The sequence below is a fragment of the Aythya marila genome, assembly GCF_965140915.1.
Source record: "Aythya marila genome assembly, chromosome: 7".
Lineage (NCBI taxonomy): Eukaryota > Metazoa > Chordata > Aves > Anseriformes > Anatidae > Aythya > Aythya marila.
The window spans coordinates 22197904-22224779 of record NC_139048.1 but is presented as its reverse complement, the minus strand read 5'-3'; the positions used below and the strand labels follow the sequence as shown (position 1 = coordinate 22224779).

Below are 26876 nucleotides of genomic sequence, written 5' to 3'. Positions count from 1 at the left end.
ATGCAAGGCCTGTCAGTGGCACTGACACAAAAAAAGCTCTCCCTTTATGCCAACACCAGTGACACCTGGGGAAAAAAAAAAAAAAAAGACACAAAAGAATTATTGCTTTTTACATTTCTGTTTATTTGGCCTTAATTTTCTAATAATGTAGGTTATTCAATTGCTCTATAAAGGCATTTCTCCTGCCCTGCAAGGGTGTGTGCTCTTTCCCACAGGAATAGCTTATAGACATATCTATGTGAAAATAGGTTTTGGTGACTGAGGTTTGTACGTTTTGTGTGTCCCTGGTTAAATTGTGAAGCTTTGTTTGGAGTACAGTGGCACGCGCTTGTGTGTGTGTGTGTGTCCTCAGCATCTTAACTGCTATTTTTAGTCTAATCTTTTTGGAGGTATCCTATATAGGCACTCCTTGTGGTCTGCTTTTAAAAAGCAAAATTTATTTTGGCCTCTGCAGGAAGCATTTAAAGCACATAATGAATAATGTTTGACACAGGAGTCAGTTAGCAGTCATTTTAGATTAACAACACTGCTCAGAAAAACCCTTGCAGGGGATTAGACCAAGGGAAAGATGCTTAGGCAATAACCTCTGAGCCAGTTGGTTGCTGAACTATTCACAATAGACAGAACTATCTCAGAAGGTCTTAAGTGTGAGAATTATCTCCAGGAAGAGAACAATGAGTTAGTGAGATATAAAACAATAGGCTCATGCTCTAATACAAGCAGTTAGCGCTGCACATGTTCACTTTTCATTAATCTGTAAGACTTTCAGGCTGTAGCAGTTGGTGCCCAAATTAAGACTTCCTCTCTCCCTTTGATCTTATGTAAAAACTAATGAAATGTATAATCTCCAACACCTCTGAAATCCCGCTGGTTAGAGGGAAACTATCCCTACCTTTCCCATGCCTGTCTCAATTCACTAAATGGAAGCTATATTTAACAACAGGCCAATCACATGATCACTGAAAAGGAACAGCACAAGGATCTGTAATCCTAATGCTCTGGAGCTGTGATTGCTATAAATCCTTCGCAGAATGATTTCCTTTAAATCCCAAACATGTCATCACACTTTTAATTAACATTTCTTTATGAAAACTGTGGATAAGACCCTTTAAATTAAAGATTGTTCCCAGACTTGTCATCTTAAAACACTGTGCATTTCTATTGTCATTTTCATGTAGCACATTTTACAGTAAAGCTTTTTTCCATTCCTTTTTTCATCTTTGCCTTCCTTGTCTTAACCCTCTAACAAGTAGTAACAGCTATCACTATTTTAATGGTAAACAGTTTTAACTTCATATACAAAAGGGAAAACTAAAAGATCAGCAGTGAGTACAGGCTGAGACGTGGCTCATACTGCTATACTCAAATTCCTACCAGCTTCATCTTTTGAGTTTACCACCTTATTGAGCCCACCATCTTCTTTACAGAAGGAAACGGATTCAGAAAGCAAAGCGATCTGCCCCAAATAACAAAGTAAATCACTTGCAGAAATGGAAACATAACCTTTATTTCCTGATTCCCAGATCTTATTCTTCTCAGCTCTTTAGCATGTGGCTTTGTGAACAACTGTCCAATTTCCTTGCCTGTTGGTTTCAGCAGCATTGGAATACACTTCATGTGGTATGAAATCAAGCCTAAAATGCATGATGCATAGGAGACACACTCTTATTTCCAGCAAAATAGAAGTTTTATTTGAGTGAGGGTAACATGTTTTGGCCAGCAGCTAATGGAGGTGGATTTCCATTACTGTTTTTTCTGAAAGTATCCCAGCTCAGAACTTTGGGTTTGAGTGATGGCTCAAGCTCAGTGACAGGCTCACTTCAGTTTTCCCATCTGGGATTTGAGACAATGGGGCATGTCACTTGCAGACAATTCTTTCAATGATATGGTTTTCAGGAAGTCCAGTTTTCTAACGTGCCCCTGTGCAGAAGAAGTTGGTAGAGGACAACAGTGAAAAAATAGATGTGAAAAAGAAGATTAAGGATGACAACGTTATCCATTATATACACAAAAAAACCTTCATCGGTGAGAAGCAGGAGAGGAGTATAGATCCTGAAAAGAATTCTCAATGAAATCACCAGGCAATTTGACAGCACAGGTTCAAGTTATTTAGCATGATTTGGCAATACATTTCTAAGTATCCATATATCATCAAGGCATATCCATTGACAGATATTGGAGAAATAATGAATGGTTAAATAGAGCAGGTCAGACTCAGATGCCCTTCCATGAATTGGGTAGTAGTTTATTCCTCAGCTGCTCCCACTGCCTTCAAATTATGCTCTGTAGCTGACATTCAGAGCCAAATGTCAGGAGCCCAAGCTCACCAAGCATGTCAGTGGAAAAGCTCAGAACAGAACTTCTGACTTTGCTCTCTTGCATCCTGAATTGAAAACAAGAAACGGCCTAGATAAAGAAAGAAAAAAAACCCTATGTTACGACTCCCTTCCTTTACATATCCTCCCTTCCTTTTCACTAGTTACGTTGTCTTTTATTTCCATTGTTACAGCAGAAAACATTTACATATTTAAATTCTAATTTAAATAAGACATAATTATCTGTCCAGGATATAGATAAAGTTTTTACGAAAGGAATGGAATGTGTCACTGATACAGAGCAAAGGAACAGCAGATTTAACCACTAGATCATTGGTCTTTCCTTACTGACAGCCAAATTCATGCAGTAAGGATGGTGTGGCATACGTGACCACACATTAAAAGCAGAGACTGCAACACATCCTTCCTCCCCCTCTCAGATTTTCTTGATTAAAATATACTGCATGGATATATCAATTTAAAGGATTAAATGATAACTGTGAGATGTAAAAAATAACATTATTCTGATCAACCCATAAAGGCTGAAGACCACGTACTGTAGCCTCTTTCAGTTTCGTTTTCTCTTACATTTTCACTTCAGCATATTTCTCCCTCTCCCCTATGATAGAATGTGAGAAGTGAAAAGTCCAAAGTTCTTTGAGAGTAGTACTGCTGAAAAACCAGCCAAGTCTAGTTTGCACAAAGCTGTTCACGAGTAGCTCCACAGATAGACAAGGCCTGTGCATGCAATGCTTTTCGCCTAGAAACTGTGAGCCCAAGTTCTTGAAGAACAGTCCATACTCACAGCACAGCGATCTGCACCTGCGATGATAGGGTTCCATGGCCCCATGAGGATTTTCAACTGGTTTGAAACTTCTTGATATACTTGCAGGAATCCCACCAGGTGTCTCTAAGAAGACAGAACCTGTTCTCCTATGCATCAAACCAGGTACTGGGCCAAAGAAAGAAGGGAATCAGGACCACAGCTGTGATTTCTCCCCATGCAATGCACCAACAGTGTGATAACAATAGATCTCTGTGTGTCCCTTGTTCTGCGCTTTACAGTAAAATGTGAAGCCTGACTGTGCAGGCTTACCATTCTTTGATGAACCCTAGCCATTAATTTTTCATCTTCCCCGTGGTATATAAACACAACACTGATGTTCCTTCCTTCCTTCCTTAGTGCTGAGCTCAGTCTTGAACATCCACCTGGACACGGAAAGTCATGGATCAAATGCAGAGATCTAACATGTACTGTGGGTTAAGAGCCCTTTTCCTGCTTCTGATTCAGTACGATACTTGGAGGAATGCCGGATTCATAACAATACAAAACCAGGAATTACTGTACGACAATTTTTTTATTTATCGGTATCAAATTACATAGCAAAGTAATGAATGCAGTATCAGATCACCTCTTTGAATACTGTAAATACAAATAAAATCCACCATATTGCTTAATTATCCAAAGTAAATTAAAAGTTTAAAAATGTGCGTTTCAGAGATTCCGTTTGGCATATCCTGTCAATATATCCTGCATAAATATTTCTGTACCTCATTTTCACTATGTGTACCTTAATTAAATACAGCCTCCAGAGAGTTCACATTGAGGAGACAGGATCTAGCTGTATGTTTATTTTCATCAGCAGCTCACACCTCTGTCCTGAAATCACTGCATGTACCTAGCTGCTGGCTCACCTGACAGCCCAATGTGAAGTTACGGCATGGTGACCAGGACCTGCTCTCACGTTAGTGCCAGACCCAAAGTTACTGGCATCAGTGTAAGAACACTGAATGCACGGCACCAGCTTTGGATCACGTTCCTTAAATTACTGACAAAATAGCTACTTGCTTTCATGGAAGCTGGGCTGGATGTGATGTACACTCAAAACACTTGTACACTCAAACAGTTAAGGAAAATCTTGGGATATTCAAAAGTGGTCTTAACACTACTGTGACTCCACTATACAGAAAGAACTATTCCTGGTTTACAACATTACGTTACACACAAAGTCAGGTTTGTTGATTTCAAGTACGTTGTGTAGGATTTGGTCACAGCTAGATAAAACTAGGTAATTCAATAGAAATATTTTACTGGTGTTAATCAGCAGTGTCATATACGTGGGATTTTCTTTTAAACTGCGTCAAGAGAACATTTTTTTTCCAGATCAATGGGAGAAAAAGCTTCACTTATCACTGTTTCCAAAAGTTAAGACTAGTGAGACATGGTAATGGTACGGAAAGAAACACACCATAGAAATACATATTTTGTTTAGAATAAAATGAACAGAAGTACAGAAGCGTTGATGCAGGTAATTGGAAAGGTGAGGGAAGGGAAGGAGGAAAAATTAGGCAGCGATCCCACGGCGACATGGGAGTTACTGTTGATCCCTCCAATTCACCAGTATCAGTGGAAGTCGGGCTTCTCTGGGAAGGTGCAACCTGAGCGCTTGATAATTACGCTGGCTGCGTAATGTCCAGCTCGGATGCACTCGGTCACTGGCCGGTCGTAGACAAGTTGTGAGAGAAAGCCTAGGAACAAAGCAAGAGAGAGAGAGAGAAGGAAGAAAATGGTTATCTTTTGAGTGCATCAGTTTGTCACGGAGCAGAGCACTGAAATGCTGGCCTAGCTGTGTGTACATGCTTACATGCAGCACTGTGCCTAGGTGACTTGCTGAGTTAGGGTGCTGCTGCTGTTGTTTTTACCTCAAGTCTCCAGTCGGTGGCTTCAAGCAGAATCACAGAATGGTTTCGGTTGAAGGAACCTTAAAGACCATCTGGTTCCAACCCCCCTGCCATGGGCAGGGACACCTCCCACCAGACCAGGCTGCCCAAAGCCCCATCCGGCCTGGCCTTGAACACCTCCAGGGATGGGGCATCCACAGCTCCTCTGGGCAGCGTGTCCTGTGCCTCACCACCCTCACAGCAAAGAATTTCCTCCTAACATCTATTCTAAATCTACCCTTTTTCAGTTTAAAACCATTACGCCTTGCCCTTCCACCACACTCCCTGACAGAGTCCCTCCCAGCTCTCCTGTAGGCCCCTCAGGCACTGGCAGGCCGCAATGAGGTCTCCCCAGAGCCTTCTCTTCTCCAGGCTGAACAACCCCAGCTCTCTCAGCCTGTCTTATAGGAGGGGTGCTCCAGCCCTCTGATTGTCTTTGTGGCCCTCCTCCAGACTTTTCTAATATGTCCATGTTCTTCTTGTGATGGAGGCCCCAGGACTAAATGCAGGCCTCTAGGTGGTGCCTCACGGGAGCAGAGTAGAGGGGCAGAATCCCCTCCCTTGTCCTGCCGGCCCCGCTGCTTTTGATGCAGCCAAGGTTGTGGCTGGCTTCCTGGGCTGTGAGCGCACGTTGCTTGCTCATGACAAGTTTCTTGTTAACCAGCAGCCCCAGGTCCTTCTCCTCAGGGCAGCTCTCAACAAGTAAATCAACAATTAGCATGACTGATGTTTACTAGTGACCTCAAAAGTATTTACCAGTATCTTTGCTCTTTTCCAGAGAGAATCCTGATTCCTCAAATACCTCAAATGCCTCACATATATTTTTAAATAAAACACAGCAGCAGTTTTCCCTACAGCAGAGAGCTCCTTCTGTCCCTACCGGCTACTGCCACAGCCCCACACAACTGTCACCGTGCAGGTTGTTCTCAAAAGAGGGGAAGGCACATAGCAAACGAATGTTACCTATGTTCACAGTTACAGACTTTCATAGAGAAGATAAAGTGAGAACTTTTTACCCGATAAGGAAGCTTAGATGACATCTGTTGCCCTTGATTACGGGAAATTTAACCTAAGACTTGCAAAACAGTGGGCACCCATCCCCATGCTCAGACACCCAAACCAACAGCAAACCATACAGAGAACCAAGCACCTCTCCCAGTCAGGGCACTTGCTTAACTGTTGTAACTAACAAAACCTCTAGCATGCATGGTTTAGAAAACCAGAAATCGCTGGGAGCTGAGTGTTTTGAAAACCAGAGTACATCTTTAAATTAATATAAACAAATGGACTCCTAAAAAGGTGATTGTTCATAGGTACTTGGAAATGTTAAGTACAAGTGGTACCAGAAATTTTATGGATTGAGTCTCTTATCTCTGAAACATTTTATCTTGGCTGAAACTTTTGTCATTGAAAGCATGACAGAACTTACGGCAGAGGTGAATATGTTTTTTAAATTTAGAAGAGGTTTCAAAATGTTAAAAGTAAACTTAGTTTCTTATAATTTAAAACTCCACTCTGTCATTCTGGAGGTAATACTTTATTCACTTTTATCCTGTTTTAATGTCTTTCAGATGTATCTCCTTTCCCCATCCAATTGCAGAGGGAAAGTGAGACTTACCCAAGAAAATCTGAATTCCAGTAAGCTGAAATATGTTCTTTTTAAAGCGTTCTAAAGCTTTCATCCACCATTTCAAGTTTCTGTGTCATGCTCTGACAGGTCTTGGGCCTTCACAGTACAAATCTAGCCTTGAAACTATGTAGCTCATTGGTACCAATTTCTGACATACCACAAATTTTGATTCAAAGATAATGTTTTGCTAGCTTTCTTTCGATAGCCGAATACACTTCTGCTGTTCAGCTTGGTTACTAGTGGAAAAAAAGATCCCACGTTAAATTATGATGCTCTCATTCAATCCATGTTCCTTCTCAAAATACTTCCTTCAGCGTGAAACAGAGTATAGTTTTAGAAGATGGCAAAAATATCTTACTCTGTGCAATAATATTGGTTCATTGAAGATTAAAAACCAGGTACATGAAAAATAATGTCACAGATTAACCGAGGATAATACTGGTGAGCAACAGACTCTGTTTTCATGGATTACCAAGCTCTTTCTTGGCTTCTTAGTCATGACTGATGGTAAAAAGCCAAGCTGATAACTGATTTTCTTTAAACTGCACCGAATGGGAAAAGAGTTTGGGGCTTTACATGAAACTACTAAATCTATAGATCAAATGCTTTTCATTGGAAATGGAGGGGAGCATAGAAAACAGGTGTTTTAAATTTGTATGTTTCTGACATCAATACTTTTCTAGAGAAACCTGAACTACATACAAGCTGGAATTTCACAGATATTGACTGACATTAGCTGGGAAAAAATGACTGCTTCACCAGCGAATGTTAAGTCCATAAACACAAGTGGAGAAGACAGGAGTTTTCAGTATACAAAGATGAGAATCTGAAATAGGAAGAAATTGTGCTGTGAGTGCTATCACTGGCGGCAGTCAGGGGATGACAGACAACACAACTGTGGCAGGATGGTCCAGCTGTAATAGCTGGGTAACAGTTGAGAAATTCAAACAGCATGCCTGGCAGAAATCAGGCCATTTCTGAATAACGAGATGAAAATGGTCTGCTCTCCATTAAATTAACATGCATTCTTAGAGGAAACTTTCTTGGATGCGTAGAGAATGTCAATCATTACATTTAAACTGCCTGGGAGGCAGGAGCTTGCCAGTGTGCTTCTGGGTGGTTAAAACTTCAGAGCAAGTTGTAACCGTATGTAAAATGAGGCTGTTAAGACAGTCCCTTTCTGACTCAGTGAGTATAGAAGATGCACTGGGCAGGCCTCCAAAGGCAAACACTCAGCTAGGTTTTGTGCTGAGCATGAGTTCAGAGAGCGGTTTATACAAGAAAGAACAACTGTCCTCTATGTTTATGATCAAGGCATCGAATATATGTGAAGATGAGGAAATAGCAAGGAGCAAAGGACCATAAAACATGAATTACTTTTCAACAGCAAATAGACTGAGACTGTCACCACCTCCCAAGCTCACAGTAGTCTCAAGCTAGTATATATTTTTTTCTCTTCAGTGCAGCTACTTCTTATTTATTCTGATCTAAGCGAAAGCAGAATCAGGTGAAAAAAAAATAATCCTGTTCTAATTGCAGATAGAAATGAGAGATCTCTGTGATTTTAGAGTGGTGAAGAAATGACATTAAGTGCAGCTGTCATATACGAGATATATAGAAACTGTAGAGGGGAGTTTGCCCTCAAACCATTCTCTTGTCTGTTGAGTTTTTCTTAAAAGGTATGTATTTCATAGATGAAATAGAAATAGCAGTATCTGACACAATATCGCATCGAATGACAATACAAACACACATACCACAAACACAGATCTACATCACATACTAAGACTAGGCAGTTGGCAAAGGAGACCCCGAGGGAACACCAGAAAGCACTGCTGTTGGAGCAGAGAAACAAAGAGCTCTGTCGGGTTGGCTGCTTCAGCTGCAGAATGTTCTTTTTAGTTAATGCAGTAAAAAGCAGCATGGTCAGAATGTAGTTTAAAGCTTTCCTCCTCCAGTGTATAAGGTACTCTGATGCAAACCCCATGAGTCACACTCTCAAGGAGGCATGGATTCAGATCTTTTGGTTCCAGCTGAAGAAATTACTGCCCCATCTGTTTTTCACCATCCTTCTTTGCTGCTCTTGTAGCCTGACTCTCTTGTCAAAATGAGCCAGATTAGCTTTAACAGTGGACTGGTCAATAGTAGGTCTTTGCTAATGTGGTTAATTTAAACTGAAGTGGCATAGGTGAGTACTCAAACAGCTCTACCAGCAAGCAGGATGGTGGAGGGAAGACACAAAGCAGCTAAAGGCCGTAATCGTTTTAAGGTGCCATGACTGGCCATGCAAAAATAGAAGAGAACACTTACTCCATACTCCTACAGTTTCACAGGCAGAAAGGGCAGGATTCATCTTTTATCATGAGTCTGGGCTCACAGAACTAGATTATCCCAACACATACTAAAGTAGATCAGCAGCTATTTCAACCCATGTCATGCCCTGAACTAGTTTCTGGCTATCACTGGAATGGAGTGCAAAAAGCAGCACTGTATTTGGCTACACAAAACAGCCTCATTTCAAATATTTTACCAAAACAACTTTTAGACACTATTGCCCACTATCTTTTAATTGCAGGGCATTTCTGCACTGCTGAGGTTGTGCATGGTATTACGTGCATGGTATTACATGCATTACACACTGCACTCTTCACACTAGAACACAAAGACAAGAACAAAACTTAGGAATTTCCCACTTCTCTGCCTCCTGCCCTGACATCCAAAACGTTTATTGTTTATGGAGTAAGAGACGTTTATTGTTGTGGTCTACCTTGACTTCAGCAAGGCTTTTGACACCGTCTCCCACAGCATTCTCCTCAAGAAACTGGCTGCTCTTGGCTTGGACTGGCGCACGCTTCGTTGGGTTAGAAACTGGCTGGATAGCCGGGCCCAAAGAGTTGTGGTGAATGGAGCCAAGTCCAGTTGGAGGCCAGTCACTAGTGGCGTCCCCCAGGGCTCGGTGCTGGGGCCGGTCCTCTTTAATATCTTCATCGATGATCTGGATGAGGGCATCGAGTGCACCCTCAGTAAGTTCGCAGATGACACCAAGCTATGCGCATGTGTCGATCTGCTCGGGGGTAGGAAAGCTCTGCAGGAGGATCTGGATAGGCTGCACCGATGGGCTGAGGTCAACTGCATGAAGTTCAACAAGGCCAAGTGCCGGGTCCTGCACCTGGGGCGCAATAACCCCAAGCAGAGCTACAGGCTGGGAGAGGAATGGTTGGAGAGCTGCCAGGCAGAGAAGGACCTGGGAGTGATGGTGGATAGTCGGCTGAATATGAGCCAGCAGTGTGCTCAGGTGGCCAAGAAGGCCAACGGCATCCTGGCTTGTATCAGGAACAGCGTGACCAGCAGGGCTAGGGAGGTGATCGTCCCCCTGTACTCAGCTCTCGAGTACTGTGTTCAGTTTTGGGCCCCTCGCTACAAGAAGGACATGGAGGTGCTTGAGCGGGTGCAGAGAAGGGCGACGAAGCTGGTGAGGGGCCTGGAGAACAAGTCCTACAAGGAGCGTCTGAGGGAGCTGGGCTTGTTCAGCCTGGAGAAGAGGAGGCTCAGGGGCGACCTTATCGCTCTCTACAGGTACCTCAAGGGAGGCTGTATCGAGGTGGGGGTTGGTCTGTTCTCCCACGTGCCTGGTGACAGGACGAGGGGGAATGGTCTTAAGTTGAGCCAGGGGAGATTTAGGTTAGATGTTAGGAAGAACTTCTTCACTGAAAGGGTTGTGAGGCATTGGAACAGGCTGCCCAGGGAAGTGGTGGAGTCACCATCCCTGGAAGTCTTCAAAAGACGTTTAGATGTAGAGCTTAGGGATATGGTTTAGTGGGGACTGCTAGCGTTAGGTCAGAGGTTGGACTCGATGATCTTGAGGTCTCTTCCAACCTAGAAATTCTGTGATTCTGTGAGAAATGGCAGCTGCAGGATACCCAGTAGGCCATCCTGGTAGGTGTTCAGAGTAGACTGGGATGCCTTTTGTCTCCTACAGGCATGGACAGCCAAGTAACCACCTTCCATCTATACTTACTAAGAACTTCTTTGGAACTGTATCCGGCTAGTCCATGTACTCAGCAACTTCTTACAGAGCTTCAAAGGATGCTGTAAACCTTGCCATGCTATAAAACCCCAAAAGAAAATGTATTCACATAATCACTTCTGTCATCTGGGAATAAGACACCAATAACTGTTTTTGGCCCATAATTATTTCTTTTCTGCTCAGTGGAGAAAAGCATCTCTGAAATCACTGCTCTAAAAGGAATGCCTGAAATAATTGAGAGTTAATCTTTACTATCTCCGTCTTCCTTATTACATATGCTCAAAGACGATGTTGATAATTGTTAGGCCTGCAAACAGAATGGGGGACAAAAAAGTCAAGTTGTTTTCTTCCCTTTTGTGCTCACCACCAAATTAACGGTTCCTTAAACCAAGTGCCAGAAGTGGTGCTTGAGCCTCAAAATCCACACCCAAATCAAGGCTTCACTGAAACCAGCTCAAGTCTCTTTGGGGATGTCAATACAACTCTGAAAAGACACAGCAAGACAGTCCTTACTGACACAAAAGGCATTGTCTTTACTTTGTTATTTTTAAGAGCTGAGTAGCACTTTAAAATCATTAATGGAGAAGCAAGTTCATATATTTGTGGCCAGCAAAGTAGACATTTCGGAGACAATTTCACTGAAATGTGATTTCTCTGAAAGTTTTGTTTCCAGATTATCAGTGGTAGTTAGAATGAATGCCTAGCGCTAGTGCAGTTGGAGAGGAATGTAGGAGTCCAATAGCTGAGATTTTACAACAGTTCTGGTCTGCTTCAGTAATGGTTTAACAACACTTAAAAACAGCTTATACTGAAGCCAAATATTTCATTTCAAACTGTACACTTGACAATTAATTTTAATGACTTATAATTACTAATGTTGGCTAGAAATCCATTTATAGTCTCTGACACCCAGCTCGCCCACTACTCGTCTTTCTGCAGTCTCTCTCATGCTTTCAATCTTCAAAAAACGCCCAAGGAAATATTAATGTATTTTTTTAAATGCAAGAGAGAAAATCAGGAAAAAAAGCAACTATCAAATGCATTAATTATGAACAATTACAAGCTGTTAGAGCCCCTCAAAACATTTTTGTTATGTGATGTTCCCAGATAATCCTCCTCTTCCAGGTGAACCCTGAAGCACCTAACACAACCCGTGTTAGCCAGGCCATTTGCCAGCAGAATCGTCCCAGACACAAAACGGATCACAGACAACTGAGCTGTCTCCTCTTCCTTGTATTTAAAGTTTCTACAGAGTAATCTGTGAACTGCCTTTTTAAGCTGGTGTTATTCCACCATAGGGGACAGCCGCAAGCACCTTTTTACACTCTTGTTTGTGCACAGCATTTATCACAGTTGCCTGAGCAGTCTATTTTTAAGTGATCCCACTAGCCTTCCAGGCCAGCAGTGTGCGGAGATACAGTTTTCAAGAAACATTACTCTGGTAATTTAAAGTCTTGTATCTGATACAAGTGAGGTGTTTTTTATTTTTTATTATGTCTTTTAGTGCTGTTGGAGTGGGTTAATGTTGTGGTATCCTGAGTCTGGTCAGTTGTAATCAGGTGGTTAGCAATGCTGGTGCCAAGAGCCAGCCAGCCAGCCTAGATTTTGTAAAAGATGTTGGCATCAGATGATTCGGCAATATAGTCACTGAACGACTGTATGTCAACATGCTGAGGTTTCTCTTTTTTTTTTTTTTTTGATTTTGTGGCAGATGGTGGATATTACAGCCAAGAACTGTGGTAAGCCAGAGGCCCTGCCCATTGCTATCAAACTGAATGTTGGCTATTCTAAATGGAAACATTTTTGATTAAGGGTGGGATTTGGCTTCAGTTTTCATGTATTTTGGCACTGTGGTCTGACACATTAGACTTATGCTATATAAGACAAATTAAATGTAAGCATCTCCCAATATATGATACTTCTTTCAATCTTCACACGCCTAAGTTCTTTCTCTCTCAAGATAGCCTAAGAATTATTCTACATACGCATATTTATACTAGTAACTTCAAATGTATATAGGTACAATCAAGTGCACACAGTAAACAAGTGTCTTTTCCTCTCTTTTTAAATGAGATGGCTCTGTGCTTCTACCGAACTGTAGTGCCAGGCTAATTACAAGTGAGAGAAGAAAGGTTACCAATCCTTTCAGAAACACAGTCATTTTAGATGTATATCTAACAAGTGGCAACCTTGAAATCTTACTGTCACTGAAAAGAACATTAGAAAAGCCTTCCTGACTACACCACTGGAGGAAAGTTTTAATAAAAACTAATTAAACTACAAAAATCCCAAGTGGTTAACTGATTTTAGGGGCTAAATTTCTGGCAATTCTAATTATCCTCTTGTGGCTTCACTTAGTGTTTCACAACCAGGACAGATGACAATGAAAAACTGCTGTTAAATTCATCCTCCCTGACACCATGCTAAGCACTAGCTTCTCCCTCTCCAAGTAAAATCAATACCATGTTTGAGTAAACACGTTTACAGCTTTATTAGGATGTCTCGCTTGTTCTGTAACAGCTACTTGAAGCTGTGGTAACAAATCGACTCAACTCAGTTAAACCTAGAGAGCTGAGTAAGAGGCTCATCAATAAGGTTGTTATAAAAATAAACTGCAGGAGATCAGAAAGCTGGAACAAACAGCCTGGTAAATGTCAATATTTTTACTTCCAGAGAATGACAAAACCATGAGATCACAAATAAAATGTTTCGGAAGTCTATATCTACTCTATTTATAAAATGGTCATGTGCTATACGGGGGATGCACTTCACTGTCTGTGTACCACCTTCTTACATAAACTTCTTATTTTCTAGTCACCAACATGAATACTAAAGCAAGCATATTTTCAGTAAAAGCAGCTAGTATTGTTATTGCTGCCTCTATCCTTCTTGTCTTCTTTATATTTACAAACACCTCCTGAATGCACTGAATTCCTGTAAGGATCATTCAGATGGGTGCATGCCTGCATCTGCCTCAGTCTGAGTTTATACAGTCATTTATGGACACATGCAAATAATGCAACTTTGCATTTACTGGAAGACTGTGAGTAAGTGCAAGGAGTGTTTTCATATCACTTTAGCAGCCATTTCCTGGAATGGAGAGGAGGTGTTGAATACACAAAGCAAAAAAGAGCTCAGCCCCTAATGCTTTAAAGCATTACATGTGGAAAAAGTTAACAAAAGATTCCTGCAAGAATGTAACAATAAAAAAAAGAAATAAAACTCCACTATATCCCTGTTATTCCATTAGGAGTCAATTACTCAAAGCTGAGTATTTTTATTGCATTGCTTATATGATTACCACTGTCTGGACCTTCTGGGCCAGCTCACTGCAGCTTGTAGAGTAAGGTGTAATCGTACTTCCCAGGGCCTGTATAGATGCTTGGGCCTATTGGAGACTCTCTCTGAGGAAAATTTATTGTTTCTTTGATGTCTCTGTGCAAGCAAAAATAGTGTCTGTAGAACTACAGCAGTTTGGTCCTGAAGGCAGTGCAACGGATGGAGAACACTTATGTCCCGATATGGAGCCCACTGAGATTGACTCAAGTTTTCCTTTTGACTTCAACTTCTTGGCCTGTGCCTTCACTGAGTGCTGTCCACTCTTTAAGGAAGAACAGCCCAACAATAGAGGAAAGTGTTTTATATGGTGACACTTTCCACATTACTCATCCTTTGCGGACTCTACTTATAATCTGTGTTACATATCACGTCTATTAAAACTCCCCAGTGCATCTCATTGTCCAGGAACAGAATCATGTCAACTTACAATATGCTACAAGAAAAACATGATGGAAGAAACTGGTATAACAAAATTTTAACTTCAGATGGTCCTACTCTTCATTTTTAAGTCCAGAGGATGAACCTTGGGAAAACTCCTTTTTGGATCAGAATTCGGTGGCTTTCGGCTCGTTTCCAAGAGCCAGGACCAGGAGAAAACATTTGATAAAACAAAAACAAAATAAAATAAAATAAAATAAAATAAAACCCTCCAAGCTTACAAGGAATAATCAAGACATTGTGTATACCAAATCTTAACACAGGTATTTTCATTGGAAACATCTGTGTCTATCTGGGAAAAACAACAACAACAACAAAAAAAAACCAAACACCTACTTTTCAGGCTGATATTTCTATTTCATTTTTTTTCTAGAAACTTTTCCTAGAAAGTTTAATAGAAGTGTTCTCCAAAAATTAAAATTATCCTTAGCCTTTTTTGAGACAGCAGAATGAAATAAACTTTTTTGTTCTTGTTTTTTTTTTTTTTTTTAATAAGTATTTCAGGGAAATTTCTGAGCCTCAAAACAGATTCTTAGTATTGACATGAAATGGCACAGATTCCTACACCTACTGCTTGGGATATGAGGAAGAGAATTTCACTAATTTCATATAGACATTATGAAATCCTAAGCATAACAAAATGGAATATTATTATTAACCACTATTCAGTTTTTAACGCTGTTTGAAAGCATAATGCTTCTGTCATAGTCAAGTACAAAAATGGCTTGAATGGTTGAGATTCATATGCACAAAAGCAAGTAAATTGGAACTTGTGTTTGCAGAGCAACCATACGACAGTAAGGTTTTATTTGCAGGTATACTTTTACTCAATTGAGCCAGCAGTATGCAAAGAAAATCAAAAAGCAACAGCCAATGCAGTAGGAATTACGTGGTAGCTAGACAGCCTATGAATAGCTTGAGTTTTGTGTGCTGAAATAGCCTAGCACAGCATTATATTCCTACTGCTCATATTTTATAGGCTATCACTTAGTATATTTTGCCTCTTTAAATATCTGTTATGGTCCTGGATTGATGCAGATCACCAATAACAGTAATGTCCTTTTAAGTGTAAGAGATCAGTGTCAAACCTACAAGCACTGCTACTACCGCTGCTTTCAATTGGGACCATGTCTTTTAATTTTCTTTCCTTTTTATTGCAACCTTGCCATGTTCCCACCTCAAGTATGAGCCCATTTCAGTGCGGGGGAAGTGAAGAAATTATGGGAGAAGTAACTATCTCATTAAATAATAGAGCAAGTTGCAAGTGAGCGAGTATACCACTAACCAATACCACATCCTGAGAAGTGCCTTTATGATCAGTGTCAGTCTCCATAACGCCAAACCAATTCATATCAGACATGAAATAGATAACATATTTCAGTGTATTTTTGTATTTCATTGTGTGTTTTATTTCCTGTGAATATAGCATCAGCTTAATCTGACACATAATTTCTTAGGGGACTGCATCCTGCCCTGATTCCCAGGGGAATGTTCTTGATGATCCAATCTGACTAGTGCCTCTGTCTCTACTCAGAATACATTAAAATAACACAAAAATATTATCAACAGTCTGAGAGCAAGGTAATAATAACTCATTAAAGTCATTTCTAACCTTCCACATGAACATTTTCTTTATCATTACATGATTTTCTAACACATGACACATTAACATAAAATGAAATGTTATGAGGATAGGGGTAGTAGGCATGACAAAATATTTTAAACGGTGATGATTTGCTTTGAGGCGTTAAGTCAATTTGTAATTGTCCCATAGCTATTACAGCAAAAATTGGAACTTTATAATTGGTTTTGAAAATCTATTTTTAACACAGTAGGCTTGTTTTGAAAATGTACACAGCCTATTCAATGCTTGCTTCTCACAAAGCAAATCCAGAATGTCTCTGATTTTACGGTGAGGTAAACTAGGCATTTAAAACCCAAATATTAATCCTCTTGCTGCACACTATGGCTCCCTTAGCACTGCCAATGTCACTGACAGGCAAAGAGACACGACAGCTAGAAGGATCAGGTCCTGCTTCAGTCTAATTAGAAACTTCCGAGGCTTTTTAATTCCACTCAGTGGTCCTTACAAAGGGCTCTCTCGTACATTTCATTGGAAAAAAAAAAAAAAAAGACAGCAAATATACTAATATTTTGCTTTACAGTAATTCTATGTATTTTTCTGGATTGTCTTTATATTGCATAGGTGAAAATGAGAATTACTGTATTGATAAAAATAAATATGCAATAAACTTGTTAAAATGAACAGTTAGAAACCTACATAATGGTAGCAATTAAAAAAAATGTACATTACACCGGAACAACATTTGTTACAAGTTTTACATATAATACCAACAAAGAAGAGTATATTACTTCCAAAGAAATAATTTTGAATGGGATTGGCAAATAAATTAAGTAGGGAATTAAACAGAAAACTGTAATACACTGTGTTTTTTCTGAGTGATACTAGTTTTTGTGGTTTTGTTCAAGTAGTTGCAATTCAAACTGTGGTAAACTTCTAAATTGTGCCAGTATCAATGTTGAAATGACTAGCGACTGGCTACAATATTGATCAGAATAACAATGTGCCTCTAGCTGAGACTGAGCAAAGTCAGCCAGGAAAGTATAATCTGGTAATTTTCTAGTTTGTAGAAGATCAGTTATAGAGATAACGTGACCCTCTAACAGCCTAGCTTTAGATGTGATATTTATCTGAGAGAATTAAGGATTCCACACATGGGCGGTAAGTCATGAGCATGTTGACAAGTTCTCCTCTAGCAAGCCAAGATTGATACCCTATCTGCAGCTCAGCTATTATACTCATGTATGCTGTTTATAAAACAGGAGTATTAAAGATGGGCAAAATGGGCTGTCAGTCAAAATGCGGATGACATTAACAAGGTATTTTTATTTCAAAGCTTCATATCTCATCAGCCATGATCTCAGTAACAACAGGATTGCTCAGAAGCAATTAGCCACCCATGTTGTATAAATGAAGACTAAGAGTGCTGATTTTTGTTAAAACATTTATCTTTACTTCAAAGAAAAGACAAAACGATGTAGTATCCCCTCTTCTCTTTGCTCATGAAGATAAATTTTATAGCAGAAATAAGCCATAAGAAATAACATATACATATATATCTAAATGCTATTACCAAAAAAAAAAAAAAAAGGAAATACCCCTCACTCCCAGCTGGCAAATAAAATTGCCTCGCAGGGTTTTGGAGTTATCAGAAGGTAGTACTTCACAGCAGTGATATTTCATCCACTGTATTTCTCTCCATCAAATGTGATTAAAAATGATGACAACTTCCCAAGGTATTTTAAACAAATACAAAAACCTTATACAAATTAAAGACCATTTTAAGCGAATTAAGTAGCTTCTGGTATCACACTCCTGTTGTTTATTAAAGAACTACTCCTAGTTCCTTGAACTCCTATTACAACAAATCTAGAATTTTGCAGGGGTGCCAAGTACAGGAGGGAGGGCAATGCTTACAACAGAGATTCATACAGAGCTGAAAAGACAACAAATAAGAAAAGTATTTCATTCCTCTGCAATGCTTTCAGTGAAAACAGATTTTTTTTTCACAATTTTAGACAGTCCTATACATCCATTAAGGAGTTTTACTTTTAATATAGTCACAAGCTCACTCATAATTTAGTAATCTGACATACCGTTTTAATCACCAGTCTCTGCTGTCTACATTATCACATCTATTTGTCATTTTTTGCACTCCTGGTATAACCATATAGCAACTATCCATAAGAATGTATTTAATTTCTCACACACATGCATCTACCCACCCAACTCCTTTACTTGAAATACCTATGAGACTTATTAGACAAAGCCATGAACACAGTCCACCTTTGCCCTATACCAGATTTATTGTGAGTAGATGGAACTCTCACTGTATAAGCTTCAATTTTTAATTCAGTCAGCTTCTACGCTTTAACCATCAACACTACCTGCAGAAGACAACTGAGGCAGATTTTCAGAGAAGCAGGAAATGGCAGCAGGGTCCCTAATTCTTATAGTTTAAAAGTTATGGATCCACAGCACAACTGAGGTTGGAAGAGACATCCAGAGGTCACTTGCTCCAGCCTGTGGCCATCTAGGTGATTTTTTAACTTAAAGATTCTTGGATTCCTTCCATAAATGATAAATTCTGCAGAACAACAGCAGAAGAATTACAAGAGCAGATTTAATTTATTCAATTTTTATTGATGTTATACTTGTTCAAATCCACTGGATTCAGTGAAGGTATTTCAAAGTTATACTAAAGTTCTTCAAAGTTTACTGAAGTGCCTTGAAAATAGAACCAGACTTTTTTTAAAAACAAAACAAAACAAAAAACAAACAAGGTTTCTTGAATCAAACCTATTAGTAGAGGAATAATGAACAGCAATTATTCTGTGCACTGTGGATTCTTTGCAAGCCTATCTTCCTATTTCTTGTAGTGTGTTTTCACAATGTATATACGTATTTACATAATATCATTGAAGAATGTTTCACATTAGGGGTAATATTTTAACATTTCAATAATGTAGAAATATACCACATATTACTTAACTCTGAAAACAAAGCTGGATGCCACTCTATAGAAAATCATTTGCATTTAGCTTACAAAAGCAGACTAAAATTTGAACAATGTGATGACCTTTAGGCAAACTCTGAGGAGTCCAAGGTCTTTATCTAATTTGTAGAGGCATTTAGATTAAGATAGAAAAAATATTGTTTAGGATTAACCTCTGTATTAAAGCTGAGGGAATGACTTAGTTTAGTCAGTTTGGCAATAGAAATGTAAACAAAAGGAGGAAAATATCTCCACTAAACCCTCAAGTCTCTAAAGAGAAGATGAGGATGCAACGAGGCACACTTGCTCAAAAACACTTATGAAAGTAGACAAGTCCTCTTTTGTTGCTATCCTTGTCTTCTATCAGAGCAGCTCTCTGATAACTGAGACAGAATTTGGCCACCTCATAAGATTTACACTAGGTTTCACAAGAGAAAGAGATAACTGCTTCTTCTGTAAGCATGTGCACCAAAAAATTTCTCAGCGTGGCTTTCAAACTTTAGATAACAGCCTTATGAAATTCCTCTGTACATGAAAGCTGCCAATGGGATTTTAAATTGACAGGTGGTTTGAGTTGTTGACTCAGCTTTGGTACCAAATCGCTATCAGCTTGTCTTTGGCATTGTACAATGCTTAATGAAGAGCTCCTTATATCTAAGGATTTTTTTTTTCGTTGAGAATGGTATAATATCTTTATAGCATGGTGCTAAGTAATATACGCTTACTGTGATCATTCTGTCACTGTGTCATTACACTACTTGAAAATGATTTGTGGTTACACTTCATACTTCAGTACTTTTCATGCAGTATATAACTAAATCATAGCAGATTACAACGTCAATATATTTCTATTGACAGAACCTGAAAAAAAGCATTGATTTTACACCTTCTGCTATTCATTTATTATGGATTCTTGATCCAATTCCACTTAGAGGCAGAGATTTTGCAGGGAACAATGACAGCTATTATCAGAAAAGATTCTTATTGTTTTCACTGGTTACGGTGGCAGTGACAAAGAGGAGTCCAAACAGAAAGCAGACTTCACTATAGCTAAAGAGAGCAGGATAACATAAGGGAAAACACAGGATGTTAAAATTGTCTGTGTTTCAGTATGTTTACTGCCGTTAAATATACTCTGATTAACATTATTGCAGAGGTTCAAAATGGGGCTGACTAGCAATAAATAAATGGTAATTTAATGAGTAACAGAATGTTCCACAAACTCTACAAAATAAGGCTGTAATTCCATTAAGAGAACTCTTGTGTCATAAGCCAGGTCAGCGAAGCTCAAGTGATTTGTCAATGTCCTCAGAACCCGGAGGTGGACTTGCAACTTTAATTTATGAGTATCTCAGGGATTTGTAACTGAAAAATCTGTGGCACCCCTGAAATCCATAGAAGATGCTGAGATGCTACAAAGTAAATCATTACTGTTTACACTTCTAAAAGGTAGTAGTGTTGTTGAAAAGCAATAAAGGTAGAATTCCATTAGTGTTGTTTAGAGAAGTATATTTAGCATAAAGCTACCTGCAGCCATTTTAAAGCCTGATTTCTCATTCATGCACTGCACCAGCCTGAACGGCAGGTGACTTGATGCCTGTGGTAAGAGGCAAGAAATTCAGAGATATTCCTGGTGCCAACTTAATAAAATCACATTTCAACTGAAGAATGAAGTTTATTTTTTGTTGCTTGCTGTTGGATTAAGCTAGTTCTCCTTAGAGGCCAGCAGCTTCAAGTGTGGAACTGCTCAGCTCATGAATCAGTTCACAGAGCTAAAAGTGCCCAGAAACCTTTTATCTTTAAACTTTTTCATGACTTTTAAGTTTAATGACTGTCAGATAGGTTCTAGAAAAACAAAACAAATCAAACCACCAGATTCCTTATTTTCCACTTTCACATGGAGAAATACATAAGGAGTGACTTGCCAAGTTGGCATAATTGTCAAGATGGAATTTCCTTACAAAATGTGAGTTAAACCTCTGGAAGAGAGTGCCTCAGTGAAAGATCTTTCAAAATACGATAAAGCCTAACAAACCTGACCTTTTCATGTAAAATAAAACCTGCTTGATGGGGTTAGTTCTCATTATATCCCACATTTTCCTCTCAGCCAAGACACCATGTGCCAACAAAACCACTGCTCACTCATATTAATATACCAATTTCAAAAGCTTCCCAGTATGGGAAAGCTTTGCCAGGGCACTCTTGTTCTGTACTGTTTGAATGAAGGACTGTGTTTCTAGGAGAGTATAGTATAACAATGAGTGCATTTTTAAGTTAAAGGATGAACTTCAGAACACTTTACTACAAGGATACTAAAATCAAAATATTGTATCTAGAATCAAAGAATAGCCTGAGTTGGAAGGGACCCACAAGGATCATTGAGTCCTACCTCTGGCTCCACACAGGAGTACCTAAAAATTAAATCATGTTTTTGAGAGCAATGTCTAAACGCTCCTTGAACTCTGTCAGGCTCGGTGCCATGACCACTGCCCTGGGGAGCCTGTCCCAGTGCCCGACCACCCTCTGGGTGCAGAACCTTTCCCCAACACCCTGCCTGACCCTCCCCTGTCCCAGCTCCATGCCGTTCCCTCGGGTCCTGTCACTGTCCCCAGAGAGCAGAGCTCAGCGCCTGCCCCTCCGCTCCCCTCGTGAGGGAGCTGCAGGCCGCCATGAGGCCTCCCCTCAGCCTGCTCTGCTCAGGGCTGAACAAACCCAGGGCCCTCAGCTGCTCCTCGTATGTCTTCCTTTCTGGACCCTTCACCATATTTGTAGCCCTCCTTTGGATGCTCTCTAATAGTTTTATATCCTTTTTATACTGTAGTGCCCAAAACCGCACACAGTGCTCGCGGTGAGGCTGCACTAGTGCAGCGCAGAGAGCAGAGCAGGACAATCCCTTCCCTCAGCTGGCTCGTCACGCTGCGCCTGATTCACCCAGGACACATCTGGCCCTTCTGGCTGCCAGGGCACACTGGTGACTCATGTTCAACTTGCTGTTGACCAGAAGCCCCAGATCCATTTCTGCAGGCCTGCTCTCCAGCCTCTAACCCCCCAGTCTGTACCTATAGCCAGGGTTGCCCCATCGCAGGTGCAGAATCCAGCACTTGCTCTTGTTGAGCTTCATATGGTTGGCAATTACCCAGCTCTATAATTTGTCAAGATCTCTCTGCAAGGCCTCTCCAACCTCAACGGAGTCAACAGCTCCGGTACTCAGGTACTGTTGCCTGGGTAGTAAGAGATTGATAAAAACCTCAGTCAAAGAAAGAAACCAGGAAAACCCTGAAAATAATATATAAGCTTTACATTATGAAAGTTCTGTCAGAACTAAAAACACTGCATCTGGCACAATGCTAGAATCAACAGAAGATACATATGTTAACTAGTAATACCCACATTACGGTGTAGGGCTTTCTGGTAAGGAGACAATAAAGAACTTTTCCTGTTGCAAATACATACTTTGAAAACACATGAAAAGTGTGATATAGATAAAATACAGACATTCCCCCCAAATGAAACACAGACCAAATCAAAGCCTATCCAGTTCAGTATCCCATTTCCTACATATGGGAAAGAAAATTAAATGACTCCATGAAGAAGGAGACCACAGTATGTAAGACTAGAATCAGCTGTGTACCTAGACTGTTATGACTCCCAAATCTCCCATCTGGACTAAGCTCAGGAAAATCTGTTCTCTGAGGAGAATAAATGACCAATTTATTATTTATGGGGTGACAGCGGAGAACTAAGATAGCTCAGAAGCTAATGGAAGAAGTGTGAGTATTCAAAAGCTCATGTTGGTTTCTGAGTCATAGCAGAGTGAAATATGGTGCAAGAAGAACCTAAGCTCCCATACCAATATTCACGTAAGGACTTAACTGCAATGAGAATTCAGAAATTTGCATCTGCTGAGCCAAATCCCTTCACAGAGGAAAAAACAGCTGTGCTTCTTTCCTTATCTGTTACGGTAAGAGGGAGAACTGTACAATGCCATGCTATATTAGACTCATTGCACTTGAACGCTATACAAAAAGCATCCAATGATGCCTAAGTGCTATTTGTAGGGGAAGTGAGGAAAATAATCCATGTCCATAAACAGTAATACAGGACTTATGTTCTAATTTCCCCCAAATACACTGAAGCTTGTTGTCTCCATGCAGGTTATCTCAACAGCCTTAGGAAGAGAAAGGGGAGTTGATCTTTCAGAAAAGCCATTCTCTTTACTTTCTTCCCAAATTTAGCATTTTTCACATTGTTTTCCCTCCAACTGCTGAAATCCACTGTTAGACACTTAGAGAAAGCAATATCACAACTGATCCAAGACTACCCTGACCAGGTATGCCTGAACTCCCTGGAAGGGAGCAATTTGGAATGGGGTCTGATTTGGCTTCTATCAGCCAGTCCATCCAGTACATTCTGAAAAATTACTGAAGTCAACGTTTTAGCTTTCTACAGAAAAACAGCAGCTAAGGCAGTACTAGGGAAAAGGAAAGGTTATGAGAGACCAGACAGTTCTTAAAGCCTGACCAGTCATAACAGTCTTCCTGCAGCTAAGTTAGGGAAAAAGCAGGACTATTAAAAAACCATCAAAGTCCTGATTTCCATATAATGCCTAAAATCTGAAGAAATGAAAATAAATACAATCTGAGATAAATGTGGCAGACATGAAAACCTGCTTCCTGCTGAGGCAAAGCTTGGTTGGTGTCTACCATATTGACCACCTGAGTACTACCCTGTGTTATTTTATTTTTAGGATCTGAAAACAAAATAGGCAAGATCTTTTCTGTTTTCATGGCAAGACAGCAACCTACTGACACAGCTGATACACAGAGCACATGTATACGGGGATATGCCCTTGAAGATCTAATTTATGTTGATAGTCACTGTTGCTGGTTCAAATTTAGTCTTTATTTGTCATTTTCAATTGTTCCTAAATCACAAGTATGCATTAAGAGGTGTATGAATAACATGACCTAACATGTTTTCCTCTATTCCTGCCCTTCTTGATTCATGAAGCACCAAGGCAAATGAGTAATAACATTCCTATTTTCAGCCAGATTTAAGCATATACTGAAAATGTATCATAGGTTTAAGTGATGTATTGAGTAGGGATGGAACTATTCACATTCTTAAGTTTAAGCTTATTTTGAATACCTTCTTCAAGTGGGACTCAATTCTGAAGCTTTAATTTGGGTAACACGCTGCTTGTTATCCCCTTCATAGCTACAAGACTGAGCCCTGCATTTCTATTTATAAAGTCTCTTTGGTAATGTTTCCAGTAAATTAGTGACTAATGGAGCTCCTTAAAGCTGCTGTGTTCTGGATATCAGAGTCTTCAGGATGCAATAGTGCATCACAGAACTACATGTATGAAGGTTACAATGAATGACAGAACTTTTGGATTAGATTGTTTTTTGGCTTATATTGAATCGTTTTAAAACACAGGCATAGACATAACATCCTCTTTTTTTTTCCTTAGAGCTTATGCCAAAAAAAATAGTAAGTTTGCAAATGGATATTAAGCAATGCCAGATATTTTCTGGGTTTGTTTTAACAAATTAACCCTTTGTGTTCTTTTTTGATATCCAAATAATTGTATTGGAAGCAGATGTTCTACCAAAACCGACATGATCAGAAGACATTATGCTCACTTATTAACATACTGTTTAATATTCACTACAACCTGTTTTAAAGAACAACAATGTGTTAACATTTAAGCCAGGAGGGATTTCTGTACACTATATAGTACTTGATGCAGCTTGTTTATGCAACAGTCTGACAGATACAATTAATCTCATGAAAACGACCAGAGTATAGCATAATGGCATATCATCTTTAAAGTAATAGAACACACTTTCCCTTTGAAAATCAGAACTTAATTGAATCCCGTAAGTTCAGAATGCAAAGAAAAGCTCTAAAAGAATGAAGTTAATTCTGTGGGATAGTTGAATGAAAAAATGGTAGATTTTATACAGAGAATAATAGGACAATCTCCAAATAAGAGTGAAGAAAGAAATACCTCCAACAAATGCATCTCCAGCTCCATTGGTATCCACGATTTCACTCTGATCACTCACCAACACAGGGAAAGTAGTTACTTCATTTGCTATAATGCAAAGAGAGAAAAAAATATCAGCAGCTTACAAATATGACGTAGAAAAGCACAACAAACAGTGGAAAAAAAAAAAACAAAACTGAAGCTCTGATTCTATAATACAACATAGTAATTTGGACAAAAACAGATTTGGTTTATAATAATAATAATCTGCAATGCAGTATTTTTGCAGAGGGATATGGGAATACATTTGATCAAGCTATTTGTTGTGGACATTTTCATTAATTACTTTTAGTCTCATTCCTTTTCTTTATCTCCTAATATTAAGGGCAAGAGAAAAGAACTAAACTGGGAGGAACAACATAAAACACATGGGCATATGGACAAGACTAAGAAAAGCTCATCCTGCCAAAAACACTGCTTCTTATTAGTTGCAGAGAGGTGATATAGTCTCCAGAATAGCCAGTCTGAGCCTCCAAAAAGTTTCAAAGAAATTTCTATATTGCAAAAAACAAAACACACGCAAACTAGCTAAAGTAAAACTGTGAAACGAAGAGCAGGAACTACTGTATATCAGACTGCTCTCAAATTACATCTTTTTAAAAAACACATGTATGCAAGAAGCCTTGCAACTCTCCAGCTGACTAGATTTGGCTTCAGGATTTCAACGACTTCATTCTCTTCCTTATTTCTTTTTAAAAAAGTATGTCCTTCTCTGCAGCTCCCTGCCCTCTACTGGCACTCGTTAAACCTATTGCAATAGGTGGATACTCAGCATCTTCACCTCAATTCACTGCCACACCACAGTTCAACATAATTACACCACTTAGGTATGATAACTTTAGAGTTCGAGGGTTATAAATTTAATATATGCCACTAATTAATCAGCTATGGCTTTCCAGGTGGTAATGTCATAATGACGTGATAAAAATATAATTACCACCTTGTCACAATACCTTGTTAAAGTGTAAATTACCCCTGTAACAGAGCCAATGGAAGTTCTGCCTCTGGTAGTCAGTATGCATTAAACTGTCTCAGAGCAAACAGATTGTCCTTTGGCAGACAGCAGGAATTAAAAAAAGGGGAGGGGGAAGAAAAGCCTGTCAACCAGTGAAAATGAAAACCATCAGAGCTGTCATCCTTTAATTTTTAGTAAAAATAGAAATAAAACGGGAAATAGATCCTCCTGCAGCTATAAGCTGGAGACAAGTAGCTTCTTCACTGTCCAGCAACAGAGCAGATCATAAAAATCGCTCTCACATTGACATACACAGTAGCAAACAAGGAAACCTAGTTTGGGAAGCATATAAAGAATTCACAGTCTCAAATCAGGCAAGTCTGCGTATGCTGCAGAGGTACCAGAAGGATCCTGGTTTCTGTGAAATGCAGTGTATCAGCTCTACTGCTCTTCACCATCTGCTACTAAGTGAACCAGGCAGATATAATGATGCTGCCTCCAGAGGGAACTGTTGGCTGGCCCACCAGGAGGGGAGGGGAGGGGAGCATTAGCAACAACCATCCATGAGAGGCGAAGGAAAAAGGGTAATGAAAACCATAAGATGAATATTCCAATTAAAGAACAGGTTTCAGTCAGTTCTCAGTGCATCCTGCTCTCTAGACTGTTAAGAAAGCTACTTAGAAATCTACTTTAATGCTGTATTGTACTCTTAAGATAGCCTTCAAAAGTGATGTTTTTTAGTAATTTTAACAGGATTCATTTGAATTGGAAATCAAGAAAGAGAGGTCTTATATTAAACTTTACCAGGAGAGCAGAGTGTAT

The 26876-nt window shown here is 39.6% G+C and overlaps 1 protein-coding gene across 2 annotated transcripts in view; it reads right to left on the bottom strand.

Moving 5' to 3' along the window:
• Nucleotides 1-3654: 3654 nt before the first annotated feature.
• Nucleotides 3655-26876, bottom strand: part of ADK (adenosine kinase) — a 278413-nt gene continuing 255191 nt past the window's right edge. For both annotated transcript variants that reach the window (XM_082765066.1, XM_082765067.1), the window contains exons 10-11: nt 25061-25147; nt 3655-4844 (exon numbers count right to left, since the gene is read on the bottom strand). In XM_082765066.1, coding sequence (XP_082621192.1) covers nt 4720-4844; nt 25061-25147 — 212 coding nt within the window. In that variant the 3' untranslated portion in view covers nt 3655-4719. The remainder of the gene's footprint in view (nt 4845-25060; nt 25148-26876) is intronic.